The following is a 27,103-nucleotide window of genomic DNA, read 5'->3' on the forward strand; positions in this document are numbered from 1 at the left end:
TTCGTATTCGATGACGTTTTTGTTTTAAATTTACGTATACGATGACGTTTTCGTTTTCGTTTACGTATACGATGTCGTTTTCGTTTTCGTTTACGAATGCGATGACGTTTTCGTTTTCGTTTACGAATGCGATGACGTTTTATAATATCGTTTTATATACTTAAGTATATAAAACGATATTATACTTAAGTACATTATTTACTTAAGTATATTATATACTTAAGTACATTATATACTTAAGTACATTATATACTTAAGTACATTATTTGCTTTAGTACATTATATACTTACGTACTTTATTTACTTAAGTACATTATATACTTAGGTACATTATATACTTACGTACATTATATACTTAAGTATATTATATACTTAAGTACATTATTTACTTAAGTATATTATTTACTTAAGTACATTATATACTTCAGTACATTATTAGCTTATGTACATTATATACTTAAGTACATTATTTACTTTAGTATATTATATAATTAAGTATATTATATACTTAAGTACATTATTTACTGAAGTACATTATATACTTAAGTACATTATTAACTTACGTAAATTATATACTTAAGTACATTATTTACTTACGTATATTATATACTTATTTACATTATATACTTAAGTACATTATTTGCTTTAGTACATTATATACTTACGTACTTTATTTACTTAAGTACATTATATACTTAGGTACATTATATACTTACGTACATTATATACTTAAGTATATTATATACTTAAGTACATTATATACTTACGTACTTTATTTACTTAAGTACATTATATACTTACGTACATTATATACTTACGTACATGGTATACTTAAGTACATTATTTACTTTAGTATATTATATACTTAAGTACATTATATACTTAAGTACATTATTTACTTTAGTATATTATATACTTAAGTATATTATATACTTAAGTACATTGTATACTTAGATACATTTTGTACTAAGTACATTATAAACTTACATACATTATTTTCTTAAGTATATTATATACTTGAGTACATTATATACATACGTACATTATTTACATAAGTACATTATTTACTTGAGTACATTATATATTAAGATACATTATATACTTAAGTACATTATATACTTACGTACATTATATACTTACACACGTTATATACTTAGGTATATTATATACTTAAGTACATTATTTACTTAAGTACATTATATACTTAAGTACATTACATACTTAAGTACATTATATACTTAAGTACATTATTTACTAGAGTACATTATATACTTACGTACATTATTTACTATAGTATATTATATACTTAAGTACATTATATACTTAGATACATTATTTACTTAAGTACATTATTTACTTGAGTACATTATATACTTACGTACATTATTTACTTGAGTACATTATAAACTAAGATACGTTATATATTTAAGTACATTATATACTTAAGTACATTATTTACTTTAGTACATTATTTACTTTAGTACGTTATTTACTTAAGTACATCATATACTTAGATACATTATATACTAAAGTAAAATATTTACTTAGATACGTTATATACGTACTGATATATAATAAACTGATATATAAGTAAATAATGTACGAAAGTTAATGTACTTAGTATATTATGTACTTAGGTATATTATATACTTAGGTGAATAATATACTTAAGTAAATAATGTACGTAAGTATATAATGTACTTAGTCTATAATGAACTTAAGTATATACTGTACTTAAGTAAATAATTTACGTTAGTATATAATGTACTTAAGTATATAATATACTTAAGTAAATAATGTACTTATTAACAAATACAGGTGGTATATCGTTAGGGCCAGATCTTTCTCTACATCAAGGAGTTTCAACTGTTTTACTACATCTTTCTCCGCGATATGTATACTACTTAATTGTGAATTGTGGATGCAATTTATAATCTTCTTTGTTTGTGCTATTTTTTGCGGTATGTAAATATTTGAAAAGTGTTTTACGAACTGGTTACAAATATCTAAGCCATCTGTGAACGAACAGTCATCAAGTGGCATCAAGGCTGGATAATCACATTTGTTACTACGCATATTTTTTAAACATGAATGGAAAAATTTTGGATTAATTTTTATATTGTTCTCCACCCTTTTTCAAGTAATTGTTAAAGTCCATATTAATAATAACCTCACACCTTTCTCTCAATAATTTAAATTCAATTTCATCCAGTGGATTACGATATTTGTTGAACAATAATCTACATTTGTTTTTCTCAGCTAACCTTTTAATTAAGTTTTTTGAATACCATACTGGAAATGGAGCTTTATTGTTTAACTTTTTCTTTGGGATACCGTTTTTAATTATTTTTCGTAACTCTGCATAAAATATTTCCGTCATTTCGTTCACATCATCACAGTTAAGAAATAGTGTCTCCCGAATCAATTCAGACAGATTTTTGTTAATAATTTCATAGTCAGCATTTCTAAACTGGTATTTTATTATTGTATAAGAAGTAAGTAGAGACTCTTTGTGGAGTATTTCAAAATTAATTTCTATCGGTGGGTGATATTTATCTGCTGGACAAGCCGAAAAATTACTTTGCTCTATTTTAATCGTCTTAGAAGTACTGAAAACTAGATCGAGCATTTTACCATATGCATTACTTATGTAGTTATACTGAAATAGACTGGTTAGTGCCATAAAATCTTTTATGAGAGTAATTGCGGGACCGCTGTTGCTTGGAGTAATTTTTTTTCAGGTTATTATCATCGGAAGTCCATTTTATTGATGGAATATTAAAATCACCCACTAGTATAGTTGATAATTGCTCATTAATTATTATCCGTGCAACATTTTGCGTAAAACCCAGAAGAGTATCATATTTAAGTGGCGAAGGAATATAAACTGCACATATGGAAAGAGTTTTTGAGTTCAATAAAATATTGACCCAAAGATCTTCATATTTTGTTTCCCATGAATTAACCCTGTAACAATTATACTTTTTGAAGACCGCTATCAACACTCCTCCACCATCCAATTTACTAGAATCGCTAGACTCACGATCACGACGGAATACTGTATACCTATTGTCAATAAACTGATTATTTGAAACTCCACTATTAAGCCAAGTTTCCGTAAATACTTAGATGTCAAAGTCAGAATTTAATATTGCGAGATATTTATCATTTGTTTTTGTACGTATTCCTCTAACCTTTGATGAAAAAACTTTAAATGGTTTACGATTAAAATGTAACTGTTATCACACTGACTAATCTTAAAATAACTTGCACGATAATAACAATAATATTAAAATCTTTAAGTTAACGTAGCGAGTTGTTATATTAATTTTCCATAAATTATTTATAATTTAATATAATACATTAAATTATAATAATTTTAGAATATTAATATTATTTATAATTTATAGTTTAATGTAATACATTAAATTGTGAATAATTTTTAGGCTTCGTTAAAAAATAATTCCCCTGAAATTCATTAATGCATCCAACCATCCATCCTTAAAATTTAGTTGTAGGATACTAGTGTAGGTTTTTGTTTTTTATATATTTATTTTCTCTAGCTGTACGGCGAGCCGGCGCTGCCAAGCAAAGAATCGCTACTTCCGTTTTTCAAGAGACACAAAGTCATGTCGACCACGCGTTCCGACTGCATGTACAACTTGATAATGTTGGAGGTGCCTAAAAGCAAATACCTGGGTGTGTTAGGTGCAGATGGCACTCTTGTTGGTGAGTGTGCACAAACTTTTTTTTTATTAGGAGATAAAACAATAGTCTCAACTCTTATCTAATAGCTAAATTTGAAGAGTTGGTTTGTTTGGTTGTTTACTTGAACGCGATGACCTCAGGAACTATTGGTCTGTTTAGAAAAATTATTTCAGTGTTGGATAGCCCATTTATCAAGGAAGGCTATAGGCTATATATCATCACGCAAAGACCAATAGGAGCACAGCACCAACGAAGAAACAAACTCGGGGTTTTTTTTAGTTTCAAGAGCTTCCGATGCGTAAACGGCTAAAGCTTCGATAAATGACGTATGACTTAAGAAGAAAACAAATGTTATACGTCGGTAACTCTAGTTCTTGTACGGATCTCCTCATTTCTGATTTGATCACGTAGATATACTCCTAGCATAGCTCTCTCCATCGCCCGCTGAATGACTCTGAGCCTTCTTCTGAGGCCAATAATACAGGTTTAATCATAACAAGCCATTATCTGCCCTCTACAGGGCACAGGTCTCGTCCCACAATAGAAGGGGTTAGGCCGTAGTCCACCACTCTGACTCAGTGTGGTGGACTACACACGCCTTGGAGAACATTATGGAGAACTCTGAGGCATACAGGTTTCCTCACGATGTTTCTCTTCACCGTTGAAGCAAGTGACATTTTGATTGCTTAAAACGCACATAACTTAGAAAAGTTAGAGGTGCGTGCTGGGATTCGAACTCGGCCCCCCGAAAGTGAAGTCGAGCACCCACTGGGCTATCACCGCTTTAGTTACTTCGTTTATTTAAAAATTGTTTGTTTGTCTTTGTTTACTAAATAAACTTCAATCTCGAATTCACATTAACTGTCACTTGTACATTTTTTAAAGTAAGACAAAGATATTTCGTCATACAGCCTGGTAATAATAAGAAACACAAGATAATATGGCAATCAAAATATGTGCCAAAAACAAAAAGCTTTTATTAAAAATGACTAATTGGACACTTTCTCTTTCCCTCTCACTAAAACTCCGAGATGCGAGCCGGGATTCGAACTCGGCCCCCCGGAAGTGAAGCCCAAGTCCTACGTACTAGGGAAGTTACCGCTAAGAGGTTGTATATTTATTGTTAAATGCATTTTTCCCCCTACAGGTTCCATCAAATTAGTGATCAGGCCGTCCAACTTGCCATGCTACAAAATGTCAGAATCTTCCATCAGGAGCATACAATCCTCTTACCATAAGCAAACAATGGCAGACGACGTCGGCGGAGAGGACGAGTGGTTTTCGGGGACTTATTATTAAATTTTTGCTTTCCACAGTCAATGTAGGCAGGAGACAAAAAAATAATTCCGCGATTTTATCAACTGACAAGGGGTAAAAGGGAGTAGGGGAGTAGGGGTGGAGAGGATTTTTTTAATTCTCAATTTAAATAAATATACTACCACAATACACACATCGCCATATAGCCCCAAAGTTAGCGTAGCTTGTGTTATGTGTACTAAGTTAACTGATGAATATTTTATTCTAAGAATAATATATATATATATATATATATATACTTATACTATAAAGATAAACACCCAGACACTGAAAAACATTTATGTCACAAACATTTGCCAGATGTGGGTATCGAACCAACGGCCTTGGACTCAGAAAGCGGGTTCGCTGCCCACTGCACCAATCGGCCGTCTAAATTTTTCTAATAAGTATCGCACCACTGCCGATCGATTGAAAATTCCAAATTAATTTATTGAAATTAGGCTCATAAAGTATATAAGCACTTTTGAACCGTCAAGTGTGTCTGTTTGTAATGACTCTACCACCGTAAAGCAGATTCTACGGAGAAGAGCCGGCAAGAAACTCAGTTTTGCTCTTTTCCAACATCAACATTTACAATCATTTTTCTATATTGAGAGATGAGAGCGAAACAGGCTGCTTCCAATCTTCCTTGTCATTATAAAATTCCTCAAATGTATAGTAACCTCGCTTAACTATACGTGTTTTTACACATTGTTTAAATGTATGGATTGGTAAGTACTGAATTACCTTAGGAATCATGTTGTAAATATTATAACCAACCCCACAAAGGTGCAAACCTTTGTCAGAATGCAGATGTTACTAATTATGTCCATTTCTATGAGTGTTAATATATTTTTTTTGTAATGACTAGCTGACCCGTGCAACTTCGTCTGTACCAAATCGGTTATTACCGGAAAACACGAATAAAATGACATTTTCTAAAAATGAACTAGAACTAAATTTCATGAAAATCGTTGAAGCCGATTCCGAGATTCCAACTATATATATATATATATATATATGTATATATATATATAATCAAGATTATATATATATATATATAATCTTGAAGTATTTATTTATTATATTTACATCTTACCTATTAGTAAGGTCTACATCATTTATGCATAACCATAAATTATTAATGTTAAAGTCCCCCAATAAGCATACAGTATGTGCCGAGTCTTTGTACTAACCGACGCCTGCCTTTCGGCCAAGTATTACTTAGTCTACAGAATCCTCCAAATCGCGGCGCACCAATATACACTCTGGGTGTAAAGTATGTGCCGAGTCTTTTAACTAGCCGACGCGACGTCTGCCTTTCGGAATAAGTCGAGGGCAACCCCCGAAGCAAGCCAAAGAACTATCGGGCGCCGAAAAGACGAATTTTTAGTTACCACCGTTTTAAGGTCACATGTTCATGAAATGACGGGATTTTTTGAAAACCATTTTGATGTCTATATTAGTTGGTAGCTTAGTAATAAAAAACCATTAAATTAAAACAGTTTTTTTTTTAATCTTTTTTTATACAAGACTACAAATAATTTAACGGCGAACTGCAGCTGGGTGGTACTTGTCTGGCACTGCCATGTCTTGATTTTTTCAAACTTGTCTTATAATGTGAACAATCTAAAATAATGTAAACTTTTTAATGTAAAGTATGTTTTGAAATTTAAAAAAAAACAAGTGTGATAAAAAATGAAAACAAACAAAATAAAAAGAGATTTTCTATATGTCAGTGTGTTTTATTATTTTCTTAACAATTGAAAATAACCTTAAAGTTGAGAAATAAAGAAAAGATTGAAAGAAAAAAGATACTTGTATCCGTAAACTAACATGTAATTTGGCATGAGAGGTAAATTATATTCTTTTTTTTTTTCATTCCTCCGGATTTTTACAGATACATAAGCCAATGTGTGGTGTATAATATAATACATATGTGTATAAAATTTGCACTACTACTATTTCGAGGTTTCAAGGATTTCCTTGTTGCCGCCTATTTCGCCACAGACGAATGTCTCTACGTCTACGACCACTGGTCCCTAGGATTGGTTTACACCCAGCCTTAACGTAACTACTACGAATCAATGTACTTTAAGATCAAAAGACCAGTAATACTTCAGTAGGGCTATTTATTACAAGATTTACTCGTCCGCCTGAATCGAGACACTACCGTTATTTGCTCTATACATCCACTAATTAAAAGAAGTAAAGTTTTTTGTGACAACGCTAGTCCGGGTAAGTACCTAAGCCATGCTTATTGCTATTGCAAAACAGCATTGCTGTGTTTCGGTCAGAAGAGCGTGGTTGCCGGTGTTATTCTGCAACTGAGGCTTCACATCTACGCCGGAGCCATCTACGATTGGAGAGTAGGACGTTTTCATGCTAAGTGTAGCTCTAATAATAAGCGATGGCTTTCTACTGAACATCAGGTTACCCAAAAAAGGCATGACCGATACGCAGCAGACTTATGGTAGAGTTAATTGTTTTCAATAGAGGAATTCAATCCAATTCTTGTTTATGGCTTGTCAATAGAGGAACGGCAGGAACTTTCGAGGAGATGGTGTTACGCGCAGTCAACCGTGTCTCGTTGGGAGTGAACCACAGATTAAAAATACGATTATTTAAAATAAATGTTTTATTTGTTGAAATTATAATTAAAAATAAATATTATTTTATTAAATTAACAAAATTGGTCAATCGAAATGAAGATATGGCTGTACGGTGGTATACCTTTGCCTTTTCTCTTTGATTAAAAAAAAAATTGTCGTCACATACCAGTAAATAAATAAATAGTTGTGGTTATATAGGATTTAATAATTTTCACCGCAAAGCAAATATCTTAACATTATAGTCTTCTTAATTTATCATCACACTAAGAGCATAAGACACTTGAATATAAGAATATTAGGAAATAATACAAGAAGTAGTGTACTATAGAACTTTGAATCGAAGCCTGCACTTAACTTTTAAAATTTAACTAAAAAGATTTTCATCAACTACTTAATACAGAGTTTACAGCGTTGCTAAAATGGTTGTTATAGCGGTAGACAATATACCACTTAAAGTAAGCATTTAATTTTATTTTTGTAGTTCAAATTTAATACTCTTATACTACCTGGTTGATCTTTGTTGGTGGTTCATAGTTCAAATACGGATCACGAGTGACTGGCTTAAACTATTGTATCGAGGTGTTGTAGTTAATAAATCCTCAGTGCCGAAACTGAAACATAAAATCTGTCTTTAATACTGAAGAATGCGGGTTAAAATTTAAAAAAGTGCCATATCAATATAGTAGCACTTTTCCATAAAAAAGGCCTAAAAATTATGAAAATTATTTTGAGTTTACTGGAAAGGAGGTTACAACCATACAAACTTTAAAAATCTATGACTTTGTTTGATTTGTTTAAAAGTCCAGTTATTTTATAGTTTTACTTATGTCACTTTAATTTTATTATCAATATCAATTTTCAGATGAACTTGAAGGAAATGGTCAGATCGCTAGCATCAACAGTTAAATGCCATTTTGATGCGTTGAATTTTACCCAGGGTAAAAATTTCAAGACTGCATTCTTGCGCCTACCTGAGAAACAAAATCCCAATGAAGTGATTAAACGATTGAACAATAAGATTCTAAAGAAAATACAATTACGAGCGTACATACCCAGTATCATACCAAACGTAAGCATTAAAATTTATAGAACCAGTGTTCACCGCTGCATCAGGGAGGTCGTCTAGACGCTTTCTGCTGAGTGGGAAGAATCTATGCATTCTTACACAAAAACACTTACATCTAACTATATTAATAAAAATTGATCAGTTTTTTTTATACAAAGGCTTGCTCTTGAAGACTATTTTGCCTGAGGGGAAGCAATGATGAGGTCTAAAAATCACGCTTGCCTAGAAAATGGATATTAACTGTTGCCTTGAAGACATTCAAAGCTTAGCTGTATGTATCAAAAACAAGGAAGAGAAGTGCTTTATATGTGTTTACTAAATGTCAGCCACATAAGGATGCCACCGTTTATTTATTGAAACTCTAGAAGCACTAGTCAGATTTCAAAATCTTTCTAACAATTATTTAAGAAGTAAATTGGAGTACTGGTCAAGTTACTAGCGAATGGGGCAGACCATTTCAAAGATTGGTTGATGGCATTGTAACTATGGTTGGTGGCACAGTTTGAAACAGGAATCTGTAAGAAAGTTAGAAGAAGTTAGTTTTAAACTAAATTAACTTAGTTAGAATTTTGTATGTATATTTATTTTATTTTATTTATTAGGTTTACTTACAAACATAAATATAATATATTGTCATACATAGTTAAAGAAAACCAGATCCAAACAAAGTTGTATAAAAATGAATAGTGTATTTCAAACCATGAGACCAGATGAATCATCAGGGACCAGATGAACTTCGGCCGCTAGTAGCAGATCATGGGAAATCCATAATATATTATGAAAATTAAGCTTAATTTGCTATTCTCCGCGAATAACAGGAGAATCTGTATGGTGTCATTTATTTTTATATTAATTTTCATAATATTTTGTTCCATTTGACTCTGATGTACAAAATTCATTTATTTCAAGTAGGCCCAATATAAGCACTTTTGAAACGACAAGTCTGTCTTTGACTGACTACCACCGGTTCGGAAGGCAGATCCCAACGAGAAGAAGCGAGCAAGAAACTCAGTAGTTGCTCTTTTTCAATATCAAGTCATTACCAGCCAACTACAGGGCACGGGTCATCTCCCACAATGAGAAGAGTGTAGGCTGTAGATCACTGGCCCAGTGAGGAACATTGGTGGACTCCATACACCTTGGAGAATATTATGGAGAACTCTCAGGCACGAAGGTTTTCTGAGGTTGTTTTCCTGTTAAATCAAGTGATATTTTAATTATATAAAATGCACATAACTCAGAAAAGTTAGAGGTGCGTGCTGGGATTTGAACTTGGCACCTTGAAATTGATGCTGAGGTGTTCCATCACTAACCACTAGGCCATTACTGCTACTATAATAATTATTATGCATTTATGTACCTGATATACTGCTAGTCAATCGATCAGTGCGCCGTGCAATAATTGTTGGCATTACTATTCCACATGACGATAATCTGGTGAAAGCTTAAAAGGAAAAAGTATCTAAATACTTTGACCTTGCTCAAGAGATTACCGCCATGTGGAATGTTGAGTCTACCGTTATTGTTCCGATCTTCGTTTCAGTCAATGGTCTTCTCGCGAAAAGCTTCGACCAACATCTTAAGGAGCTTTCGCTTGGTTGTTGGATCAAGGGTCGGATACAGAAGGCAGTAATCCTTGTAACTGCGCGTATTGTGAGGAGGTTCCTCACTCTGGAGCCCTGACCGCTGGTTGCTTGGGCATTCAAAAGCCCCACAAGCGGAGGGTGGATGTTTTATTTTTAAAAAAAAATCTGTTCTGTTTCTGAATTTTCTTTGGTCTGGTCTGGTGGGAGGCTTCGGCCGTGGCTAGTTACCACCGGTAGGACAAAGGTTCCGGTGCGATGTCGCGTAGAAACCGATTAGGGATATAACTACCATAGGGATAACAGGTTAGCCCGCTCCCATCTTAGACTGCATCATCACTTACCACCAGGTGAGATTGCAGACAAGGCGACCTTGTTAGGGACTAAAAAAAAATGCACTGTCAAGATTTAAAAATAAAAATGAAAATCAATAAATGATAGAAAGTGTTTTATTTATTACAGTTGCCTCTCTCACACAAGACGCGAACTATTCCGACAAAGATGCGTCGTGCACTTAAAATAGCGGCTAATCTATCGGACGATCAGGTAGGTTAACATTTTATTATATTAACTGACTGACTTACACTCATTTACAGGTCAGTTATTTTGTTTATTTATTATCATCCTAAACTAGACAAAGTATAGTACAAAATTTCCTCGCAATCGAAGAGTCGTTCGTATATATAACTCATTACCGCCTACGAACGGTAAAATGGGCCTAATATCGCTTGTAATACAGTCGCAAATCCTCTAATTCCGATTTTCATTTTAGAAACACTCTGCCAAAGGCCCTGGCTGAAGAATTATTGGCAAATTTGAGCTTTAATCTATTTTTCATAACAGCCATTTTTTTAATACAAATCTTGCTCGCCCGCAATCGAAGAGTCGTTTTCGAGTACGCAAAAACTTGAACATTGGTGTAAAATGGATGATGGATCTTATGTTTATTGGATTAAACTCAAATTTGCATATACTTCAGAAACGGAATATCGGAGTTGAATGGAATTCATAATTTTTGTTTTAAAGCTCAAATTTGAGAAAATTAGAAATTCATAATAGAAATCTGAAGTACGGGATTTGCGATTCAAAGTAGAGTACAATAAGACCCATTTTACTTTGACGGTGTATCTTGAAATTACACCGGCAACCACGCCTTTCAAAGTTGGCACTTTGAAGAGCGCCTTCTTGTGACAGCACGGTTTCCCAGTATTGTAATTAGATGGCGCTACTTCGTTACCATATAAATCTTTGTTAACTTTCACGCGATCGAATAAGTAAACGAAGTGTTCACACACCGAGTATCGAATTACTTGAACATCAGAGTAAAATGGCTGTTATTCAAAAAGTATTAAAGTTCAAATTTGCTAATAATTCTTCCGCTACGGCTTTTGGCAGAGCGTTTGTAAAATGAAAATCGGCATTAGAGGATTTGCGACTGTATAACGAGTGACATTTAGCCCAATTTACTTTGGCGCTAATAAATAAATAAATATGTTACGCCAATACACACATCGCCATCGCAATGAAATTTATGTGTGATGAGCATGAATGTTTTTCAGTGTCTGGGTGCTTATCTGTATATTGTAAGTATTCATAAAATTATTCATCAGTCATCTTAGTACCCATAACACAAGCTACGCTTACTTTGGCACTAGATGGCGATGTGTGTATTGTCGTAGTATATTTATTTATTTATTTGATATATATATATTGTTTTATTTTCTCTCTTAATATTTATCATATTAGTTATTTATAGTACTTACTTTAGTGTGTAAATTTCAATTCTAGCTGGTCCGTGTTTCTATGGAGAATATAGTGCGAGAGATGCAGACGAAGTTTACGGGACTCTACGACCTCAGTTTGACTACCGGCCATACCCTTCTGGATAATATTGGAAAGGTTAGCACTGATTTACACAACGTGTATATGAAAACCGAAGTATTACTTCAGGCTTTAGAGGTACATTATTTAGTGTCTATGAGAATAGAAAATGGGGCGTGCAAAGGCGGTCTTATCGCTAAAGCGATCTCTTCCAGACAACCTCTGACGTTAGGAAAGACGAAGAAACTGTGCAGCAATTTATGTTTAAAATGCGTGTGTGTGAGTGAGTGCGTTCGTGATTGTGTTTTTATATATTTTTGAAGTCTCTATTTTCATTATCATCGTCAATAGCAATCAATTACCAGCCCTCTGCAGGACACGAGTCCCCTCCCACAGTGAAAAAAGTTTTAAGGCCATAGTCCACCACGCTGGCCCAGTGCGGATAGGTGTACACGACACGCCTTTTGAAAACATTTTGGAGACATTATGGAAAACTTTCAGGCATGCAGGTATCCGTCCGAGTCCGTCCCGGGGAACCCGTTGTACACCGGGTTCCCCGGGCGTCTAACAAAGCCATAGAGTGGGACATGCCGTGGTGGTTTTTAATTTGGGTACACCCCCTTTAGAGGGAGACCGACATAACCTCCCAAGGGTCGGAGGTTGCAATAAAGCTTCGCCACCACGCCATAAAAAAGCATGCAGGTTTCCTCACGATGTTGTCCTGCAGCGTTAAAGTAAATGCTTCACATAACTCCGAATATTTGATTGATTACGTTTGGCAAATTCGACAAATACACCTCAGTCTTGTTGAGAGACTCAGTCGGCGCAAATATACCTCATGTATTAGTTGTTATCATTTGTTTAGTTTTTAATAAACTACCCATTGACATATTGGAGATGTCTCTTAAAAAGTTCAAAGTTTGTAGCAAACGTAAGCTTATAGAAAAGTCGTATTATAGTAAAAAGGACTACGTAATCGATAAAAAAGCTTGGGTGTGAATTATTGCTCTAACCAGGTTGCTCTTCTAATTATTTTAAATGACAATGTGAGATGGTGATAACAAAAAAAAAACACCCGGCTAAGTTTGCTGTGGGCTTCTTCTTAGACCAGGTCGCGTTTGGAACCCTCGTAGCTTTAGTTTTAAGTTTACGAATATGGTTATCGCAATCATCTCACTACCGTGTAATTCTCAAGTACGCATCAAAAGTGCCACCTATGTGCCTTTATTCAATAAAGGTATATATTTGACTTTGACTTTGAATTTTGACTTGTTTTTAGATTGTACACGACCGGCTCACCAACATTGTACTGGCCAACAAACTAGAGGATAACTGCTTCAAGGTCACCAGCGCTTATCGCAAGCGGCATCCGCACTTCGGAGACTTCCAGTTCATCATGGCGACCCTTCATGCCATCCAGGACAAGGAGGGAAAACCCCGGGCTATGATACAGGAGAAGGATCTTACGACGGTGGCATTGAAAGAGCTGAGTAAGCGGTTTTGTCGTCATTATCAACGAAATATAAATCCCTCCCTACTATACTATACTATACTATACTATACTATACTATAATATTATAAATGTCAATGTAAGTTTGTTTGTTACGCTTTCACGCATAAACTACTTAACCGATCCTCATGAAACTTTGCACATATATTCTTGGAAGTGTTAGAAGTAATATAGGATACTTTTTATTCCGACATTAAGCTCGGTTCCTTTGGGAGAGGGGATGAAAATGCTTAACGATTTTATTATGACCATAACTCCGACAAATTATAACCGATTTAAATAATTATTTTTGTACTATAGAGGTTATAATATGTGTTAATTTTGCCCAAACTGTGGTTGGAGATAGAGGAACAGAACTCTTCAGCGGACAGCAGCAAACCCCTCATTTAAGGCTTAGCGATACTGAATACTTTAAATATTTTTAGAACTACAGCTAAATTGAACGCCACATCAAAATACAAAATCAAACGCAGACGAAGTCGCGGGCAACAGCTAGTAAATAATAAATAAATAAATATACTACGACAATACACACATCGCCATCTAGCCCCAAAGTAAGCGTGAAAGCAAGTCGGCCGCCTAATCATCATTGGTTTTTTTTTTTTAAATCTATCTTTCTTTTTTTTCCTTTTCTTCTGGCTTCACATATATTAGTCAATGTCTTTTGTATGTATGTTTAATGCGTCGACGGTTGACTGGCGCAGTGGGCAGCGATCTTGCTTTCCGAGTCCATGGCCGTGGGTTCGATTCCCACAACTGGAACATGTTTGTGTGTGTGATGAGTAAGAATGTTTTTCTGGGTCTGGGAGTTTATTTGTTTATTATAAGTATTTATGTATATTGTAGAACTATCTTGTGTGGAGCTGGAGCGATTTATAATAGTGTGTGTATATCGTCCCCCCTCAGGTGATTTTAGCCTTTTTGAGGATGTAATGGAAGATGTGCTTAAGCGATTGTCTGTATTCACAAAAAAAGTAATAGTATGCGGGGATTTTAATGTTGATATCTTACTTAGTAATGCAACTACGACTAGGTTGCTAAACTTATTTAAATGTTTTAATTTAAATTATGCTTTTAGTGAACCTACTAGAATCACAGCAACCTCAGCATCGTGTTTAGATAATATTTTTCTCAACTGTGATATCTTAGGTAAATCGATAATAACCAACTTAAGATCAGATCATTGTGGCCAACAAATTACTGTTTTGAATAATATAAACAAAGATAAACATATCGTCAAGTGTAGGCCGATAACTAAGAGCAAATTGACGCGAATCAAAGGTGAAATATCATCCAAAATTCCTGCCCTTGTCTTTAAGAACGGTCATCCTGACAGCATTTATGATACGCTCTTTAATATCATAGACAATGAATTTAACAAAATATTCAATTTCAAACATATAGATTTGAATAAAAAAATAAAGTTTAGCGATTGGGCAACTATTGGCATATACAAAAGTAGAGATAATTTGTATGAGCTCTATAGTGAAAAACAATATAACCATACTCCAGCTTTCCTACAACACGTAAAAATGTACTCTAAAACGTTTAAGAACGTTTGCTTTCATGCTAAGTCGCTATACTTTAAGGATCAAATCATAAAATCGGATAACAAAGTACAAACAACCTGAAAAATTGTTAATAATGAAACTGGGAAAGCTAAATCTCGCAACGTAAACTTTGAATTAATTATTAATGATAATAAAGTTACCGCTGACAGTGAGGTTGCAAGTACCTTTGAAAACTTTTTTCAGAGTGTTCCTATTTTGTTGACTGATTCACTTAATTCTTCACCTACTGCAGCTCAGAGTTTATTGAGGAACAACGTTAATGAGTGCAACGTTTTATTTAATTTTAAACATATATCTGCATATGATATAATAAAGAATTTTAAGTTGTTGAAACAGAAAAAAACCGGTGATTTATGGGGTATGTCTGTAATGGTAATATCTAACATTATAGACGTTATTGCCCCTTACTTAGCCATACTTTTTAATGAATGTGTTGATAGAGGTACTTTTCCAAATTTAATGAAACATAGTAAACTTATACCTCTATTTAAATCTGGCAATAAAAACGACATTAACAATTACAGACCCATTTCAATCTTACCAGCTCTTAGTAAGGTCTTTGAAAAAATTATATTAAATCAACTTTTGAATCACTTCAATGTAAATAACTTACTACATCCGGAGCAGTACGGTTTTACTAAGCACCACGGATGCAGGCGCTAAACTTTTAAAACATGTGTACGATGTCTGGGAACGTTCGCAGAATGCCATTGGTGTTTTTTGTGATCTATCCAAAGCATTCGATTGTGTCGATCATAAAACCTTGCTTCTTAAACTAGCCCATTATGGTATCAAAAACGTTGCACTAAATTTGGTTGCCTCTTATCTCAGTGACAGAACCCAAAGGGTTTGCATAAAAGACATTAAGTCGCAGGGGTCGGCTACGTCAATGGGTGTCCCACAGGGTTCAATCTTGGGTCCCTTTCTATTTTTGGTGTATATAAATGATCTACCACACCATGTCAGTGAAACCTGTGACATTGTACTGTTTGCTGATGATACATCTCTAATTTTTAAAACTGATAGAGGTAGAGACAACTCTGACGATGTAAGCCGTGCTATGTCGCATGTGTCGCACTGGTTTACTGTCAATAATTTACTTTTAAATGCAAAAAAAACTAAGTGTGTGGAATTTATTTTACCAAATGTAAAGAAAGTTAATAAAAATATAATAATAAATGGAGAATCACTAAAAATGGAAGATTCCACAGTTTTTCTGGGCATGACCTTGGATTGTAAGCTTCAGTGGGGTACCCATATAGATACACTAGCAGGTAAACTAAGCTCGGCTGCCTACGCCGTCAGGAAAATTAGACAGATTACTGACGTAGAAACAGCAAGACTTGTTTACTTCGCGTACTTTCATAGTGTGATGTCTTACGGGATCTTATTATGGGGCAAAGCTGCTGATATTGAAACTATATTCATATTGCAGAAAAGAGCTGTACGGTCAATATATAAACTTAAATCACGTGAATCCCTCCGTGAAAAATTTAAAGAAATTGGTATACTTACGGTAGCCTCACAATACATTTATAACAATATAGTATTTGTAAGACAACATATTAGTCTTTATAAACAAAAAGTGGATATAAACAGTCGACTTACAAGAAATGGTCATAAATTAGTGACATCTGCATATCGTCTGCGAAAGGTGCAGAAGTCATTTGTGGGATTGAGTATACACTTTTATAATATGATTCCTAAGGTAATTTTGGACCTACCAATCCATAAGTTTAAAGAATGTGTTAAAACACATTTATTACAGCGAGGTTATTATACTATTGATGAGTTTCTTAATGACAAGGTTGCTTGGAAGCATCCGGCTCCGCTTTCATCTCTCACAAGATAGAAAAATGAATGTTAAAATATAAAATGTAAATTTTTGATGTTGGAAAAGAGCAACTGCTGAGTTTCTTGCCGGCTTCTTCTCGGTAGAATCTGCCTTCCGAACCGGTGGTAGAGTCACTACACACGGACAGACTTGACGTTTCAAAAGTGCTTGTATTAGGCCTACTTGAAATAAATGAATTTTGAATTTGAATTTTGAATTTTATTAGTCATCTTGGATTAGATTTTTGGTTGTACAATTATATCACCGGAATGAAAATTTAAAGTGTACAGTGTCAAACGTTTTATTGAAAACAGAATTTTTGACTTTAGCCAACTTAAGGGTGTCGGTTTTTCGTGACGGTGCGCGCGCGCGTATCGTAAAAATTTACTGTCATAATTTTTCCCTAACGCGCCAAAACAAGTGTAACTTCAAAAAACCGCGTCCGCCACGCACGAAGCCTCCCACCTTTTTCTCTATGTATCTTTAAACGAGCAATTCTTTTATACAACGTGTAACAGAATTACGAAATAATGTTGACGGACGCATAAGTATATTTCATAAAGAATCAATCATCAATGTGAAGATATTAAACCAAAAGAAACATATTTATAGTTGCATACAAACGAATTCAAATCATTCTAATTGTTTACTTCTGGCAACCCTATTGAAGTTAAAAGACCGTCACGAGCATAGTACCTACTAATATACATATTATATAATATTGGCATAACAAATATCCTTGTCTATTGTTACAGGTGACGTACCGTTCGAGTTATTGAAATCTGTATGCAACAACCACATCAATAGAATATCCCAAAAGGTAGGATTGCCGGACCTTTGTATAGAATACCAGACCCGACAGACGTCGCCCTACACGGTTAAGCAGCGCCACCTACTGGGTCCAATTGTAGTCTCAAATCAATAAGAAACCCTTTAAAATATACATATACAATTTCCTCAAAATCGATCCAGCCGTTTAGGGGGTGACAAACACACGTCCAGAAGAATGATATTTACATATACTAGCTGACCCCAGCGCCATCTGCCGGGCTGATTTGTGAATCTAAACCATCCAGGATGCCTCCCAAACGCATAACTAAAGACGCAGGGTCCAGCCGTTAAGGAGGAGTTTAGTGACATACACACGCACACAAGAAATATATATATAAAGACATATTTTTTTATTTTTTTATCTGACAATACACACATCGACATCTTGCCCCAAAGTATGCGTAGCTTGTGTTATGGGTACTAAGATGACTGAAAAATATTTTTATTATGAATTGCTATACTCCTCGAACAGCGGGAGAATCTGTATGGTGTAATTTATAATTACTTCAATCCGTATACTCCGCACCAAACAGACCCTCGGCAATGTACCCTCTACGCACGTTTCGCTCCGAAACCGGAGATGTTGACGTTGAAATTAAATTATTCATGCTGTTCGCGGAGTATAGCATTTGCTATACTACATAAGCTTAATTTTCATAATATATTATGGATTTCCGCAAAGTAACGCCTGCTTCTATCCAATGAATTATATACGTAAATACTTATAATATACAGATAAACACCCAGCACTGAAACACATTCATGTTCATTACACAAACATTTTCCAGTCATGGTAATCGAACCCACGGCCATGGACGCCGAAAGCAGGGTCGCTGCCCTCCGCGCCAATCGGCCGTCAATGCACTTCATGCTGAAATTGCTACACGGGTAGCATGGGCCGGAGACAATTATTTATTTATTTATTTATACTCTTCATTTGTACACCACTCAGAAAAACGAGACAAAAAAAAAGAACAAACACATGAAGAATGAAGCAGGATACAAAAGGCGGCCTTATCGCTAAGTAGCGATCTCTGCCAGGCAACCTTAGGATATTAGAATCATATACAAAAGAAAGGGGGAAAAGGGGAAAGGATACAAATTTATCTTCTACAGCCTTATCAACTCTCGGAGTACCTTACGAACAATTGTAAATAATATCCAAATAATATATGTGTAATAATAAATGGGTAAACCTCTCCTATGCCATTTTTTTTTTAATAAATAAATATACTACGACAATACACATGTATTATACATACGTTTATAAAGAGTAATGTTTTCTCTCACAAACACAATATTGTTAAAAATATATTGTGAAGCTACCTTAAGCAGTAGGCTCCGCTGTACGTCCGTTAACGTATTAAAGGCTAGGAAATACCAACTTTGTCTGTCTGCATTTAGCTGCATTAATCCACAGTTGGGAGACCCCTGTGGTATCACCAATTCATTGACCTTTGACAAAATTGCAGTTATTAGTACACGTAAACAATCTGGAGATGAATGATGAAACTGAGTCTCCCGAAGTGGCTGCCCAGATGAAAGTACGATCACACCTGAAGAGAATGGCGCCATATCTACAGTCCGTGAGTACACCACCACCACCTGCCCTTCATATAAGCACATAAGCATTGGATACCCTACAATTTGTGTTAACTCATAAAGGATGATTTTACCATTTTATGACATCTTCCATCTTTAACAGGCTTTATTTTTGGCATCGAGTTAGATTAAAGGATGCAGGCCTTTTAAATTCTCAAGGGTGGTTTAGAGGTATATTGGTAGTTTTACAACAAATATGCACCAAACCAGCATGCCTGAGAGTGCTCCGTAATGTTCTCAAAGGCGTGTGAAGTCCACCAATCCGCACTTGGCGAGCATGGTGGACTACGACCAAAATACCTGACCTGTACCCGGACCCTGTAGTGGGCCGGTCGTCATCATTATCACAACAACCTACTACCGGCGATTATTATTTAGGCGGAATCCAAAAAAAAAAAAATTGTTCAAAACGCACATAACTACTAAAGTCAGAGGTACGTGCCGGGGTTCAAACTCCCGCCGCCGCGAAAGTGAAGCCGACGTCCTTAAAAAAAACCAAAAAATAAGAATAAAAAAAAACGACGTCCTTACCGCTAATTAAGGCGAATAAGAACAAGGCGGCAGGCACTTTCAGCGTAATTAAAGATACAAACTTCTAAAGATTGTAAACTGTAAAATGTTGTTGAAAAACAGAACCAAGCTCTAACAGAGCAACCAAACGACATTTCGTTAATAATGTATGTGGATTTATAATCAATAAGCTGTGACCTATTGTCGACGTTGTACAGCCAGGCTGATTCTTTGCGCATGATATAATCTTTCTCCACTTTATCATTTGCAGTTTGTGAGACAAGTCATCACCAATCACTTCATGCCTGCACAGGAAAGATTTTATATTGTTAAAGTAAGTATTTTATTATTTTAAAGTTTAAAAAAAAAAAAAAAAACAGAACCAGTCGCTGTTGCCGCACGCGGCAGTGAATGAATGAATGAATGAATGAATGAATGAATGATTTTAAGGTTTAAGACTCAGAAATTATTATAAATGTAGGTTTTCATTACTAAGCCGAGAAATGAAAATATATTGACGGCCAGATGGCGCAGTGGGCAGCGACCCTGCTTTCCGAGTCCAAGGCCGTGGGTTCGATTCCCACAACTGGAAAATGTTTGTGTGATGAGCATGAATGTTTTTTATTGTTTGAATGTTTATCTGTTTTTATAAGTATTTATTATTCATAAAAATATTTAACAGTCGTCTTTGTACCCATGACACTAGCTTCGCTTACTTTGGGGCTAGATGGTCGTAGTATATTTATTTATTGTTTATTTATTGAAGTAATACTTCTTTTGGCGCGTTGGGAAAAATGAAGAGAGTAGATTTATTCGATGCGCACGCACACCGTCACAAAAAACCGACACCCTGAAGTTAGAAGAAGAAGAAGAAACACTTTATTGCACGTATAACATACAGGAAAAGAAACAGTAAGGAGTATACAGTACACAATGTAGACATGCAAAGGCGGCCTTATTGCTGCAAGCAATCTCTTACAGGCAACCTTTGTAGATAGGACTTACAGCAAGAGAACGGGATAGTGCCAAGAGTGTTGATAGATATACATAAATACCAAAATGTAAAGATACAAATACTTATATAATTTAAATAAATATACGTAATATATACAATATACCTACATGATATATAAATAGAAAATATACATAATATATATAAATATATAACAAACATAACTATAAGGTTTTAGGTTAGCTATAAGGTTTCCGGCGATTTAATTGATTCAATTGTACAAAAATCTCAAATTTAATGTTGAGTGAAACTTGGTTGTCCGATACTGAGATAACACGATAAAACTTTATTTATTTTTATTACATGAAGAATGAAGCAGGATACAAAAGGCGGCCTTATCGCTAAGTAGCGATCTCTGCAAGGCAACCTTAGGATTAGGAAAACTAAAAAGAAAACAAATAGGACATACATTAAAACTTTCATTGTATACAACACCTTTTTTTCTATTGTTTGTGTCGTTTTCTCTACCAACGTAGAATGAGGTGAAAGATTTTTGCAAAGATTTTTATCTCGTTAAAGAAGTATAACTTCTAACGCGTGTAAATAAGTACACACATGTTTTTTATTTATTTATTGTTTTTTTGCTTAATTCATCATCACCACTTCAAGCGATTGAAGTACAATAGTGGACATAGGTCTTTTGTAGAGAGTTCCAAAATCCTGAAATCAGCGGCCACGGTCCTGGGCCGCTTGTTTCCAATGACTCCCAGCGACTCGTTTGATGTCGTCCGACCACCTCGCTGGGGGCCGACCAACGGTGCGTTTACCTGTGCGGGGTCCCCATTCCTGCACCTTGGAACCTAAACGTCCATCGGTTATCCAGGCTATGTGCCCCGCCCATTTTCACTTCAGCTTATTTGTTGTTAATTATAAAAAAAAACTAATTTTTTTTGTTTTTAAGTAGGCTCAGTTTATAAGCACTTTTGAAACGTCAAGTCTGTCTGTTTGAAGTGACTCTACCACCGGTTCTTCTTTTTTTTTATGTTTACAGACGAGCGCTTGACTGCAATCACCGCTGATCGTAAGCGATGATGCAGCCTAAGGTGGAGCGCGCTTGCCTAGAAGATGCCTATTCACACTTGATTTGAAGGTACTCATATTGTAGAAACTGGGGAAGATGGAAGAGCATTCCAGATCCTAGCGGTGCGTATCAGAAACGAAGATGCGAAGCGCTTCGTACGCGTCGGCGGTATATCGACCACTTAGGGATGCAGATCCTTACGGTGCCTCGCAAAAAGGCGAGGGGGGAACAAGATCAAATAGTTCTTGAGCACACTCTCCGAAATATAACCTATAGAATTCCGAAAGGCAGGCAACCTTGGGACGATGTTCCAAACTCTTAAGTTTTTTATTGGCTTGGTCAGCGAATGAGCCTTCTAGCACAGCGATCCACCGAATCCAGGGCATCAAGCTGATACTTGGCAGAGCCATCCCAGATGAGAACAGTACTCCACGCACGATCGAACTTGGACGAAGGTTTTTTTTTATTCATTTATTTATTTATTCTTTCCACACAGGTGTACGGCGTGCCGTATTTGCCCAACAAGGAGACGATGATGCCGTTCAGCAAGAAGTACCGCGCCGTGTCCACCATCCGCTCCGAGAACATGTACAACCTGATCTCGCTGAAGGTGCCGGCGGAGACACATGTGCAACTGCTCAACGCGGACGGCACTTGCATCAGTGAGTGTTTGTTTCCCCCACTTAGGCTACGGTAGCCTTAGTACACGTAAGTACACACACGTTCGCTCATGGCTGTGCACATTTTTTAGGACAGTTCACACCTTTCTGAGAGATTGTTGGGGGTAGGGAGAAGGGGGGGGGGGGGGGTTGGTTACGGGACGACAGCTGTTTAATTTAGCCTTTCATAATATATACTACTTTATTGCAGTTCAGATTCTCGTATAGCTGAAAATTCCTTAACAGTAAAAACACTATATATTATTGATGATAAATATTTCTTACAGGCGGCGCCACTCTAGTGATCCGACCATCGCACCTGCCTATCTACAAGATAACGCGTGTTCTTAGATCAGGTGTCGCTATAGAAGATCCCCAGTCGAAGCCCGGACAATCCTTAAAGTCAACCGGTAATCAAGATCTCGCAGAGATGCAGTGGTCAGAGTCGTGGTAGAGACAGCTTAAAATGTTAAAGTGGTGAAATTAAAGATGCAGACCTCACAATGTTGTTTTACTTGTATATATATTTATTTATTTTATGGGTATACTAGCTGTTGCCCGCGACTTCGTCTGCGTTTGATTTTGTTTTCTGATGTGGCATTAAATTTGGTTGTAGTTCTAAAAAAAAATAAAGTACTCAGTATAGCTAAGCCTTGAATGACGGGTTTGCTGCTGTCCGCTGAGGAGTTTTGTCCTCTATCTCCAACCACAGTTTGGACAAAATTAAACACATATTATAACCTCTATAGTACAAAAATAATTATTTAAATCGGTTATAATTTGTCGGAGTTATGGTATAAAACGTCAAACACTTTCATCCCCTCTCCCAAAGGAACCGGGCTTAATGTCGGGATAAAAAGTATCCTATATTACTTCTAACACTTCCAAGAATATCTGTACAAAGTTTCATGAGGATCGGTTAAGTAGTTTTCGCGGGAAAGCGTAACAAACAAACTTACATTCACATTTATAATATTAGTAGGGATGTATTAACACCTATTTTCTGGTATTTTTAATCTTCGCCATTGGAAGCGATAAGGCCGTCAAATTGCATACGTTGATTTGTTATACTTTCTGTTTTTTATTTACTTTTTGTCGTGTGCAATGAAAGTATACCAGAACATAATCTGTGTTTACATTTGGACACATATATATAGTGTTTACATGTGCACACACAGTACGACGGTTGTTACATATAAAGGTGTAATGCCCGTTTTCACTAACGACTAGGCAATGCCTAAGTAATGCCCATTCAGAGAAGATTCCTAGGCATACATTTACATTCGACCAATCGATTTTAACTTATTTAAAGAAAAGCTGCTGATATAAGTTAACTACCCGTTAACTTTTCTAAGTTAAATGCGTTTTAAGTGTTTAGAAAAAAATTACATTTGTTTTTATTACTTTTTCTTGTACAGGAACAAGGTTTTGAGTAACTATGAGGTAATCGGTCTTATTTATTTATACTCTTTATTTGCACACTACAAACACAGACAGAAGCAGTATACTAAAGGCGGCCTTATCGCTTAGTAGCGATCTCTGCCAGGCAACCAAAGGTAGGGTTACAACAAGGTTTTAGTTTAGTCGTTGGGGCTTCGACCTTAATTTTGGGGCGACCAAGAGATCCTCTGCACGCCCCCTCTAACTTTTCAGAGTTATGTGCGTTTTTCATTCAAGCAATTTGAATATCTAATATCTTTAACTATGAAGGAAAACATCGTGAGGAAACCGGCATACCTCAAGAGAGCTGTCCATAATGTTCTCATAGGCGTGTGAAGTTCACCCATCCGCATTTGGCGCAAACAAATGCCGATTTTTTTTTTTTTTTTATAAATAAATATATACTACGACAATACACACATCGCCATCTAACCCTAAAGTAAGCGTAGCTTGTGTTATGGGTACTGAGATAGCTGATGAATATTTTTTTATGAATATAATACACATAAATACTTATAATATACAGATAAACACCCAGACACTGAAAAACATTCATGTTCATCACACAAACACTCTCCAGTTGTGGGAATCGAACCCACGGCCTTGGACTCAGAAAGCAGGGTCGCTGCCCACTGCGCCACTCGGCCGTCGGCCGATGATGATAGGTAAATAAATAAATAGGCAGTTGTAAAAAAAAACCTCATAAATATAACATATCATTTATTTCAGATCTCACGTAGGATATAAAAAAAAATAAAAATTGTCATAATTTAATTTTCATAAATAACTTGCAAAGAAAAATGCATTGTCGACGCAACTAAGTGCTTAATATATATTTTTAAATATATTAATATTACATATTTCGTATATATATTCAATTATTTAAAGTAAATACACTTTTACAACTCTGTATACAAATGTAAGCACCTAAGCTTTAATCGCACAGTAACTAAAGATATACTATTTCTTGACTATTGACATCGAGCGCATAGACAATAGAGGAACATTATAAGGCCGTACAGTTTTAAAAGTTTGCCTATCAAAAAAAAAAAACAACGTAAACTGGGTAAATCATATATGGGTCGTTGAGTGTCTTAGTACGTCAAACACCACTCGACTGTTTCTAGACCATTCATCACACCTAAGGAACTTTATCAGGCCTTTGCTTATATAAAGAACGACGTAAAATTAACTAGACACTATGGTAAAAGTGGGATATAGAATACATGAGTAATAAACGTAAAGCCACTTAATAACAAAAGAAAGGATACATTATTGAGAGATCCAAATTGGCCCAATTGATTTTATAATTTGTAGAGAAAGACTTCAAAATGAACAGTGGTTTAAAGTGGGCTACAAATATCTAAGATTATAGCAGTAAAACAAAGTAGTGTTAATTATATATTAGGTTATTGGTCTAAAGAATGCATTGAAACTGGCCTTATTTTTAGTCTAAGTGGTCTAATTTTTTTAAAAAGAAAAAATAATGATAATATAAAATTCCGTTATTAAATTCTATTGGCTTAATGCTCGATGTCTAAAAACTGGTTAAATCTGGTACACTGGAATGAACATTCGGTGGATACAAAAATACTGTTATCTTAAATTTACTATATAATGTATTTTATATAAATCTGTTCTAAGGACGATTCAAGGCATTTTTATGTATATTTTTTATCATATAATTATTAATTAAAACATAAATTACGACATCGAATGAAAATGAGAGAATTTAAAGGAGACGAAAATGAAAATTTTAGATTTTTTTTTAATACAATGATACCCGTAATCGTATACAAAAAAGTTAAAATCACGACACCGAAATATATTAATAGAATAATAATAATTTGTGACATAAAAATTTCTATACAAAATATTATAAAAAATCGTAATTATGAATATTTTTGGCTATCAAATGTGCTAGAATTGTAGACGTTATATGAAGGTAGTTGAATTAAAAAAATGCAAATTAAAAACTATTAAACTGTTATAAAAAAAATATCTTTTTAAAAAAAAAATATACTTTGCAAAAATATATATATACTCCAGTTACTTTTATTGATTTCGAATATCTATAATATATTTTGATTCATAAAATATATAATCATAAGAGAACGCAAAGAAGATGTACATAAAAAAAAAATTGTGATCTCAAAAACATTACAGTAACAGTAGAAATTAATGATCAACTACCCTCACACAATCGATTATAGACGTTAAAGGTATTAAGGCATATTTTTATACAGTCATATATCTTACGAGTAAACTGTGCGATTCAGCCATTCATCAAGGGAGAACGTGGCGTATTCACCTCCCGACGACCGACCCTCAAAGGTATCTGAAAAATATATCAAAAATTAAAAAAAAATACATTTTTGGTGCGTTTCTGCACGGTTAGTAAGCGTTTTGCAATTCTGTAGTTACTTGCATGGTATACTAATTTTTGCATTAAAGAAAATATTGATTAAAATGTTGTCGACACCTGCAAATAACTACTGACGTGAAATGTTTGTGATGTTTATTGTCTGCGAGCGATATAATTTTATTCGTAATAAAAAAGGGTTTACCCCAAAATTAACCAGTAAATTTTTGTTTATTTTATATTTATTTTTAATAAATCGTCGCAAACAATATGTTCGAGAAGGCTTGAAGGCGGCACTTTTACGAAATTATTTAACATTTATATAACGTAAAATGACTTGAAATTTTATTTTTAAATCAATCGAAGGTCACGATTCCATAGTTCCATTAAACTATGTTACCGAATTCATTTTCAAATGCTATAAAATTTTGAGATGTGAATATATCATAGTCCATTTTTTCTTAACTGTCTTAAAATGCAAGTAAAGAATCTTTTCAATACTTCATTATTACATATATGTATGATATGATATCATATAAAATAAAATATATAATATTTTCTGTTTACAAACTCAATCGTGTTTTTTTCTATTTTAATTTTAAAACACTAAAAAGTATCGAAAAGGTTTTTTAAATTATAAGACGGGCAAGGAAAAATGATGCAGG

At 34.7% G+C, this 27,103-nt stretch overlaps 3 protein-coding genes across 15 annotated transcripts in view; 2 read left to right on the plus strand and 1 right to left on the minus strand.

The window, feature by feature from the left end:
* Nucleotides 1–5,172, plus strand: part of LOC120634827 — a 76,091-nt gene extending 70,919 nt beyond the window's left edge. Inside the window, exons 9-10 of the mRNA XM_039905653.1 lie at nt 3,564–3,729; nt 4,856–5,172. Of these exons, the coding sequence (XP_039761587.1) occupies nt 3,564–3,729; nt 4,856–5,007 (318 nt within the window). The 3' untranslated portion in view covers nt 5,008–5,172. The remainder of the gene's footprint in view (nt 1–3,563; nt 3,730–4,855) is intronic.
* Nucleotides 5,173–7,786: 2,614 nt separating this feature from the next.
* On the plus strand, nt 7,787–23,127 carry LOC120634955. Its single transcript, XM_039905860.1, has 10 exons — nt 7,787–8,071; nt 8,479–8,685; nt 10,728–10,811; nt 12,054–12,164; nt 13,366–13,576; nt 17,757–17,821; nt 19,305–19,418; nt 20,216–20,278; nt 22,474–22,639; nt 22,924–23,127. Exons 1-10 carry the CDS (start codon nt 8,036–8,038, stop codon nt 23,088–23,090), a joined length of 1,224 nt encoding a protein of 407 aa, XP_039761794.1. The 5' UTR covers nt 7,787–8,035; the 3' UTR covers nt 23,091–23,127.
* Nucleotides 23,128–26,197: 3,070 nt separating this feature from the next.
* Nucleotides 26,198–27,103, minus strand: part of LOC120634786 (calpain-B-like) — a 60,761-nt gene continuing 59,855 nt past the window's right edge. For all 13 annotated transcript variants that reach the window (XM_039905576.1, XM_039905574.1, XM_039905585.1 and 10 more), the window contains one exon: nt 26,198–26,414. In XM_039905576.1, the coding sequence (XP_039761510.1) occupies nt 26,332–26,414 (83 nt within the window). In that variant the 3' untranslated portion in view covers nt 26,198–26,331. The remainder of the gene's footprint in view (nt 26,415–27,103) is intronic.

The sequence above is a fragment of the Pararge aegeria genome, chromosome 25 (assembly GCF_905163445.1).
Source record: "Pararge aegeria chromosome 25, ilParAegt1.1, whole genome shotgun sequence".
Taxonomy (NCBI): domain Eukaryota; kingdom Metazoa; phylum Arthropoda; class Insecta; order Lepidoptera; family Nymphalidae; genus Pararge; species Pararge aegeria.

Excerpts from the sequence above, each read along its gene's own strand:
- LOC120634955 (XM_039905860.1), top strand. The coding sequence starts at position 8,036 with ATGGTTGTTATAGCGGTAGACAATATACCACTTAAA. Across the intron at positions 10,812-12,053 it reads CTAATCTATCGGACGATCAG|CTGGTCCGTGTTTCTATGGA; the intron begins GTAGGTTAACAT and ends TTTCAATTCTAG. Across the intron at positions 17,822-19,304 it reads TCAATAGAATATCCCAAAAG|TTATTAGTACACGTAAACAA; the intron begins GTAGGATTGCCG and ends ACAAAATTGCAG.